The sequence below is a fragment of the Telopea speciosissima genome, chromosome 1 (assembly GCF_018873765.1).
Source record: "Telopea speciosissima isolate NSW1024214 ecotype Mountain lineage chromosome 1, Tspe_v1, whole genome shotgun sequence".
Classification (NCBI taxonomy): domain Eukaryota; kingdom Viridiplantae; phylum Streptophyta; class Magnoliopsida; order Proteales; family Proteaceae; genus Telopea; species Telopea speciosissima.
In genome coordinates, this window is record NC_057916.1 from 59,800,964 (window position 1) to 59,810,125 (window position 9,162).

Here is a 9,162-nt window from a genome sequence, read left to right on the forward strand (position 1 = left end):
TTGAAGCTGTCAAAGACAAGGACTGCATCGCACAGCTCTTCGTTGAATGGTGAATGTGAACTTAGGCTCCATTTCTATCCTGCAAACTTACAAACACCTAAAGAGTATATCGTTCAATAGCAAAATTCCCTACTTTTTCCGTTTTCTAGGTATTTGTCGAGGAATTTCCTATCCAGGTGTCGTCAATCTACATTGATCTGTACTTCTGTAGCCATCATCAGACATTATCGACTTTGAATTCCTGTAAGCTATGTGCCCTTCTGTTTCTGTTTTCCTACTTTGAATCTGAAAATTAAAACCCTAGCTGAACCTGAATTAGAGTGGAACATGTATTCGATTTTTCCTTCGAGAATTTTCATACTCGTTAGCACCTTTTTAGATTGATTTGGTTTATGTTTGGTTCTCAAAGTTGTCATATATGCTTAACCTTAGCAACAAATGTTGATTATCCTTCTCTGCAATGAATATATATTAGTTTATGTATGGTACCCTGTTCTTTCGTTTATGCTTAACCTCAGCAATGAATATTGATTCTTCTTCTCTGTAATTATCAGAAACTCCGTAGGTTGTGAAGTACATAATAATGGCAGCTTCTACTTCAGCTTCAACTTCTCTAAAAGAGTATCTCAAGAAATACCAAAGCAGTAATGAAGATGAGAAGAAAAAGAAGAAGAGGAAGAAGGAGAAGCCGAAAGCAGCTTCGATGGGCGGCATTCTTGTTGTGGATGAAGACCCTGTGTGGCAAAAACCACTAAAACTTGATGAAGAGGAAGACGAGGATGATTCCGCAGGTATGGAATTCGAAAAAATCGAAAAAGAAATTGAAATTAAAAGCTTTTTTGGCTTCTTCGATTGAGAATCCATGCTGTGGTTTTTTTAACAGATGAAGCGAAGCCCCAAGTTGAGGAAGACATTGAGGTGAAGCGCATGAAGAGACTGGAGCAAATTCGAGCTCGGCGATCCTACAATGCAATTTCCGAGGATGGAAGTGGTTGGGTCTCGATTTCTGATGCCCCCAAACAATCGAATTTTGATAAAGAAAAGGTTGATATCTCTCCACCTCGTCGACTAAGGGCTCGATACGACACACCTTCACCAGAACCCAATCAGAAACCTGCAGATTCTGCCAATGAAAGCCCTGAGTTGTCACGTCCATGGCAACGGCAGCAGAGACAATACGATATGCCATCGCCAGAACCTGAACAGAAGCCTGCAGGTGGTGATGAAGTTTCTGATTTATCAACACCAAGGCGGAAGTGGAGACGGTATGACTCGTCATCTCCAGAACCCAAACTGAAACCTGAAGTTTCTGGTCAAGAAGTTTCTGATTTATCACCGTCAAGGCGGCAGAGGCGGTGTTATGACTCGCCATCTCCAGAACCCAAACTGAAATCTGACGGTTCTCGTCAAGAAGTTTCTGATTTATCACTGCCATGGAGGCGGCAGAGACGCTATGACACACCGTCAGTGGAAGCTGAACCCAATCCAATGAAGTCTGAAAAACCCCATCGTGATTTATCCCCACCTCGTCGCTCCAGCTCTAGGACATTCTCAGAATATGAAACAAAGAATTCTGAGAGATCTGACTTGCCTGACCCTTCTCCCCAAGGAATTCCAAATAAGAATGCAGACCTTTCTCCACCAAGGAGAAGCAGGAAGGATCCAGGGAAATCAGAATCATCTGATCTATCTCCTCCTCGACGAATGCATCGTGGTTCACTAGATAACAAATCTTCCAGGGTTTCTCTAGAGATGGGCCTTTCTCCCCCTAGGAAAAGAAGGAAGGATTCTGAGAGATCTGAATCACCTGATCTCTCTCCACCTCGACGGATTCATCGGCACATACCAGAAGTTGATGCATCTCGTGCTTCATTGGTGGCTGACCTTTCTCCTCCCAGGAAAAGCAGGAAGGATTCATCTTCCTTGAAAGAGAGGCCAAAGGCTGGTTTGGTCAGTCGCCAAGATTTTAGAGAAGAAACTGCCAAATTAAGGGAGGATTCAGCAAGGTAATACTTTTATATGGCAAAAAAAGTGAATTTTGGAGGCTTTGGAAGTGTTCCTTTGTGTTATTTCTATTGAACTTGGTAATCTTTTCCATGGTATATTTAATACTGTTGTTTGTTATCATTATTGCTAAAAGAAAGGGAAAACAAAACCGGGTCTGAAATGGATATCTTATAGCATAGTTTCAAAGTGGTGATACACCCAACATGATTGATCATGATTCTAATAATTTCATATTTCTTCTCTTCAATCAAATTTGTTATTTTTCGGTGTGAAGCATTGAAGCAAAACAAAGTATAATATTTGTGCAACATTACCAAACTGGAATGGAACCAGCTCAGAATAAGAAGACGTTTATTTTGATAACTAAGTGTCTCGTGTATGCAGATTCTGATTTTTGTTTCCACTTTCCCGGAAGGCTGTTACTGATACTAGTCTAAATAATTTTTGTTTTATTGTATTTTACTATTCTTGTGTCACAAACTTGCAGATGCATTGATATTTATACAGAAGCAGCGAAAGCTTCGGTGTGTTTGCTCATTTATGTCAGTAGGAAAGTGGCAATAAGCCCGGGTTGGGTTACATATGTGTTGGGCCTTTGGCCCAATGGGTTTTCATTGTATTTGGACACTTTAATGGGCCTAAAATGCTGGTAACAGTTAGGAATAGGAAATTTACTTTCGTAGAAAAGTTCTGTGGGGGGAGTGTACTGCCCACACCCAGACACAGTGGGGGGTGAAATGACCGCCCCACCCCCTATGACAGGTGGAAATCCCACCCCCATGATGCTTCTGTGTGAGCTCTCATTGGGCATCCTGCCCTCTTAGGGGCCACGTTCCCCCTTTATTTTATTTGTTAGTTAATTCAGAGTCTTAGTTTAGGACAGTCCTATCTAGCTGATTGATTGGAAGAGTTTTAGTTGTTTTGTTTCTGTTTTGCTTTTCCTTTTCAATTCAGGATAGACTTTGGTTTTTCCCAAGTCAGTAATGTTTTTGGTTTTACTAAAGTTATTAATACATGTAAAGGCCATAGGCCTACCCCACGATTTGGATGAATATAGCTCTCAGTTTTTCTGACGTTCAACTGTGGATTCTGTATTGTGCTTGAGTGGATTATCAGGCGTGCAGTGTGCCTGGTGGATTTCCTATTCCTATTTCTCTACATTATTCAAGTTCACAAGTCAGATTTCTGCTAGTTCTTCACCCGTGGCACCCCTTTTTTCCATTTTAGGTCAGTTAAGTTGTTAGAAGTCTCTGAGCACTACTTTGTTTTAGCTCTAAACTAAGGCATGAAATTCTGTCATATTTGCTCTCTGAATTTCTGTTGCTGATTTCTGAAATTTCTGGTCCATTACTTTAGTTTTAGATCTGTTATAGTTACTCCTGGTAGCACTAGGAGTCCTCTGAAGCTGCCTATTCTGTTATCAGAGTTTGCTCAAATTCTGCAGGCTTATTTTGCTGACAAAATAGACCACTCGACTGGAAATTGGGTCTGTTCTGATTATCCTGCTCTGAAGTAGAAGTTTCCTTCATATTCTGGTTTTGTTGTTCTGTTTCTGCTATTCTGTTGAACTAGTCTCTGCTAGATTATTCTGATTTGGATATTGGTTTACATTAATAAGCCTGCATGAGTCAGAGGCTCTATTCTTTTTTGCGTCAAATTTGTATTTGCCGCTTTATGAAAGAGAAAAAAATAGTTCTTCATATTCATGTGATGCTTTTCCTTCAGTTCAAATTCTGATTCAATAGTTTCTTATGGTAACTGGATTATATCCACACAGGTTTAAACAGATGGATCCTTCTTCAGGGGGCCCAGGTGCAGAACCAGTTTATCGTGACAAACTGAAAGGTCGGGAAAATAGCCCTTGTCTAGTGTTATTGAACTTCTTAAAGTACTTCAGCTACAAGGTCATGCTATAAGAGGGGGGGAAAAAGGGGGGGAGGGAAGAGAATCATGCTGATTGACTAAATTCTAAATGCATCATGACTTATTGATCATGTTTGTACCTCATTGTTGCAGGCACTCGTATATCAAAGGAGGAATTCCTGAAAGCCCAGAAAGGAGAGGAAAAGCCAAAGGTATTATCAAGACATCATACTAAAGTTGCTTAGTTATTTTTTGATGTTGACCAGTAGTAGTGACTACTAGCTGCTATGTTCTGGAGGTTCTACACTGTGCTGACACTAGAAAGAGCTTTTTCTTTCTTTCTTTCTTTTTTTTCATTTTTTTTTATTTTGGGGGGGGGGGGGGTGTTGGGGCCTAATGTTGAATGTAAAGTCTTAATTCTTAAGCTCTTGTGATATTTAAGCTAGAGTTTTAGTTCCATCAATTGGGTAATTGGTAGTTTGTTTTACAGTTATGCCAATTCAGGCTGGGATCTTCTTATGCATATATTGTAGAAACAGGTATTGTCCTAGTGGGAGGCCCATTTTAAAGATAAGCTAACAGAATGAATAGACCTTTTAAGGTACTGTGATAGCTGTCTAATGTAGCTGAATTTGAATGTATATGCTCGCCACTGTATCGCTGTCTAATGTAGCTAAATTTGAATGTATCTGTTAGTTCTTAAGCCCCTATTATCTTAGAGTTTCGGCTTTACTGACTTGGTAGTTGGAGTTATAATTATGGCAATTAAGGCTGACCTTTTATGCTTTGTAGGATCACGTTTTGCCCAGGTGCTAGAAGCCCATAAAATAGGAACAAAATGAATAAACATATATTGGTTGATAAGAATATGACAAGGGCAAAGATGTTTATGTTTTTGGTAGATAGACTACTTGGATGGTTGATATGTGAGCATAACATCTATGTATTACCCTTCACAACTCCTCAACAAACCCCCATGGATCTAGTTAGTCAAAATGATCAAGGTAAGAGTAGGCTTCTGATGAGAAACTGCAAGTGAACATTCTGATTGCGAAGCATATGATCAGTTTTCATTACTCTACTCCTGTAATAAGTGTTTGTTGTGTGTTTAAGCAGTTGAAGGAATCATTTATAATTTGCCACGCCTTAAAGGAAGGTAGAGAGTCTAAGTTAGTTCATCTTGTGTTTTTTTTTTAATAGATAAAGTTAGTTCTAGGTGTTATACGCCATATGCTTGAATGCTTTTAATTCTAGGTTCCATTCCCTTCATATTTTATGTTTAGATACTTATAATTAAATTACGTTCATATTTGGATTTCTTATATTAAATAAAGTCATATTAGCAAGCATCCTTTTTTGTCAATCCTTGCAAGTCAAAAGCATCATATCAACGGGTGTCCTTTTTTGTTAATCCTTGTGAGTCGAACTTAATAGTCCATCTAACACCTCTTTATTCTGCTTAAAAGAGTGTATGTCTTGTTAGAAATATGGTCAATAAGTTGAAATTGTAATTTCTTGCTAAAAACTTGTTGGGTTGCAGCACTAGCAATGTTTTAGTAATTCTCTAGCATTGTAAACGGTCTCTCTTGATTGCATAACCACATCTGTAGTTTATGTTCTCATGGTTGCAAGTTAGCTATTGATCTAGTTTATTTTATTAATGTGATAGAAGAAGGGCAATATCTGGATTGCATCATTTTTGCAAAAAAAATCATTTTAAATATCAGAAAATTGTTTGTTGCATAATTCCTTTTTAAAAAAAAATAATAATAAATTTTTGGAGGTGGATAGTTATCCCAAAGTACTGTTATTCATCAACAATCTACTTCACTGATTGACCCCCACATATTTTTTGATAGGTCTAATTGATGTCTTGACCCTCCATATTGATACTTGCTCATCCTTCTTTTTTGTGCCTGGTCAGGAAAAGCAGCTGGAGTGGGGCAAAGGCTTGGCTCAAAAGCGGGAAGCTGAAGCAAGACAGCGTGAGTTAGAACTTGAAAAGGACAAACCGTTTGCAAGGACCAGGTAGAATCTACTGTTGATTGAGATTGATCTGTATTTTGTCTTAAGGTTTTTTTCACGTACCTCCTGAGGTATCACGTAATTACAAAAAAATCCCTCAGTTTTGGAAAATTCTGTGTGCCCCCCAGAGGTTCTTAAAAGTTTACACATGCCTCCATTCCGTTAGTTTAGGACTAACAGTGTTAAAATCAAGGGATAAAGTGACAAAAATACCCTTGCAAGAAAAAAGGGAAGATGAGTCGCAGGTATAACTTACCAAGTGAATTCTCCGCACTCGAGTTCGGCAGCTGTGGCAACCTCACCGTGCTCGACCTTCCAGAACGTCCTTTCCGATCTCTCTGGGAACAGACTCTATGGGGTTTCCCTTTGACGTTTGTATCGTGCTCTTCGCTACAGATCCTCAACCTCGGCAACAACCAGCTTTCGGGTGATTTTGTCAAGACCTCTTGGATTGGGCTATATTAATTTCTCCCTCATCTGTCACTCATTTACTTCAACGTATAAACTGGGTATCATCTTTTTCCCATTCTGAACTTGTCTCATACAGAAAAAGCTGCAAGTTTTATAACTTGTCTTCAATTTTTACCAATTTAATAGGTTACAGAGGAGTTGGTGGAAGTAGGATTGAAACTGTTGGAGGATTTTTGAGGAACGAAGGAACTGTAGCTATTAGGAAGAATAGGTTTTTTACGGTTTTAAGTCTTCTATGCTTCTTTGATGTTCTTTGAACTCCAAGGTAAACTACAACCAGAGAGGTAAAAAATGGGTTTGGTGAGGTTATCTACCTTCAAACCAAACAATTTGGGGCACCACTGCGATTCATGAAATTGAAATTAAGGCATCGTCTTCTTCGTCTACCACCGTATCATTCGTCCATCCTCGTCACCGCTGCGACTCGGATAGTCCCTGCTGGTGTGCTGCTACTGCTGCAATCTCAAAAGCCTCCCTTCTCTTTCTTCGATGGGTTCTCCTCTGCTACCCTCTTCACACCTGCACAGCCCACAACCACCATCTTCTTCCTCGCACTAATTGTTGCAACCCTTCTTGTAGCCTCTATGTCTCCACCTACAAAACCTTAAGCAGTTCTCAGCGAAGCAGAACAAAGGGTGGCAATGGGGACAATGGGTTTCAGAGTTACACTGGGATTAAGGTTGCAACTCATCTTCGCTTTTTTCAAACCCTAAACGATTTGGGGAAGATGAATTCAGGTTTTTTTTTTTCTTGCACGGGCATTTTTGTCACTTTACCTCTTGATTTTAACATTTTTAGTCCTAAACTAACGGAATGGGGGCATGTGTTAACTTTTAAGAACCTCAGGGGGGCACGCAGAATTTTCTAAAACTGAGGAATGTTTTTGTAATTACGTGATACCTCAGGGGAGGTACGTGAAAAAAACCCTTTTTCTTATAGTGAAGGACGAATAAACTAGTGCTGCAAATAAAGTATGACCTAGATTTCAGATGTCCCCAACCCTTCCGCTTTTTGTATAAAGCCATCTCATAAGTTTGTTTCTGTTGGCAGGGATGATCCAGAAATTGACAAGATGCTGAAGGAGAGGGTAAGATGGGGAGATCCGATGGCTCATTTGGTGAAGGTAAATGATCTGATGGCTCACGCACTTTTGTGCCAGCTAATTTGAATGTGAATTGATTTTTGTTTCTCATTTTCTTCTCAAAATTTTGTAGCGTAAATTGTCAGAGCCAGTTTTGGAAGACTTGGGTGATGAGGAGAAGATGAAAGAATCGGGATTTATAATTCCTCAGGACATACCGAGTCACAGCTGGATAATAAGAAGAATAGATGCCCCACGGAACCGTTATGATATAAGACCAGGTCGACATTGGGATGGTGTTGATCGCAGTAATGGTTTGTTTCCGACTTTCTTCCCACCTGCATCTTAGATACTTCGTTTTATTTCATTGCTTCTCAGTAACAGTTCCCACTCATAGCAATATTTCTTTCCCTTTAAAATTATTCTCCTTTTAAAATTTCTATTGCAAGTTGGTAAAGTAATTATTCAAGATTAATGTTGCCAAGGATTTATCCAAAAATAAAAAAAAGAGATAATGTTGCCATGGGCTTGAAATGAGGAAACATCTCCCTCACATGTATGCATATTTAACTAAATGCTTTGAGCCAGGATTTTTACATTGATTTAGCCTTTGAATTTTGCATCATGTGATTTCTGTTATAGATTGCTGCAAAGTTGACCTTTTTCTGTTTTTCTGTCTTGATCCAGGAACTGAGAAGCAGTACTTCAAGAGGATGAATGAGAAGCATGCTACAGAAAGAGAAGCATATCTGTGGTCAGTCTCTGACATGTGACCAAGGCTTCACTAGGAACTGCCAATTGCTTTCCATTTTTTGTAGAATGGCTGAAAGGGATTTATTATGAATGCCACACAAATATGGGCAGGACGGAGGTGGTAGGGATTAGAGCTTTGTATATTATATATATTTTTTTCCAGACGTTAATCTGAAATTACAAGTTAATGTTTGGGGGAATTTTCCCAAATTAGTAGTTATAAATTCTTTGATAGTGATTCAGATGTAAGTTTTCTGTTAATGAAAAAATGTAGTTGTATTTGTGCAGCTGAATAATTGTGTATTAGGTGCTCTAATAACTAACAATCTTCATGCAATATTATTTGACCTAAAACGCATTTTTTCATGACATTACCCCTTACTAGGAAACTGGTTTTCTTCCGGTCTTTGGGATTCTAATTTGTATAAACACTCAGCTGTAGTTCGTGCAGGCGTGCTGGTCAGCGGAGCAATAATTGTATGAAGAGTTGAATGGAACACAATTGTGAATTTGGGGGTATTTTAGATACTTCATATATAAGGGAATGCGAAAAAGTTGGGGGGAGGGGGGAAGCAAATATCCCATTTACTCCAAACCTGGGGCTTCCTTATCTTGTTGGCAGTTCAGCGTAACTTTTGTGATTTATTTATGGGCGCTATTTTCTGTGCTGCAGCGTAGGCTGTGTCCAGGCACATGGGAGTGGGTGCAATGACCACTCTGCCTCCTTGAGTAGTAGGCACATGTCTCTGGTCGCAGCCTGCATTGCACATAGTTATTAAGGCGACGCCATGGCGTCCAGGCTCCTTGGTCGCCTGGACGCCATGGCGGTGTCGCCTTGAATTTTGCCCCTCTAAAACGCTATGCTCGCTTTCGTGCCTTGATAACTATGGCGCTGCGGCACAGAAAACATTCTCCCTTTATTTATTTACTTATTTTGATTCTGAATCATAGGAAATATTTTT

General features: G+C 39.4%; 1 protein-coding gene across 2 annotated transcripts; it reads left to right on the forward strand.

Annotated features, from left to right (window-relative positions):
- The first annotated feature begins 528 nt into the window (after positions 1 to 528).
- Positions 529 to 8,461, forward strand: LOC122640971 (BUD13 homolog). Of its 2 annotated transcripts, XM_043834284.1 has the most exons (9): positions 529 to 791; positions 884 to 2,006; positions 3,785 to 3,852; positions 4,024 to 4,082; positions 5,795 to 5,898; positions 7,417 to 7,489; positions 7,581 to 7,761; positions 8,135 to 8,253; positions 8,287 to 8,461. In XM_043834284.1, the coding sequence occupies exons 1-8, from the start codon at positions 584 to 586 to the stop codon at positions 8,218 to 8,220; spliced, it is 1,902 nt and encodes a 633-aa protein (XP_043690219.1). In that variant the 5' UTR covers positions 529 to 583; the 3' UTR covers positions 8,221 to 8,253; positions 8,287 to 8,461. The 2 variants fall into 2 exon arrangements, with proteins under 2 accessions (XP_043690219.1, XP_043690210.1); XM_043834275.1 differs by having other exon boundaries at positions 8,135 to 8,461.
- Positions 8,462 to 9,162: the final 701 nt, after the last annotated feature.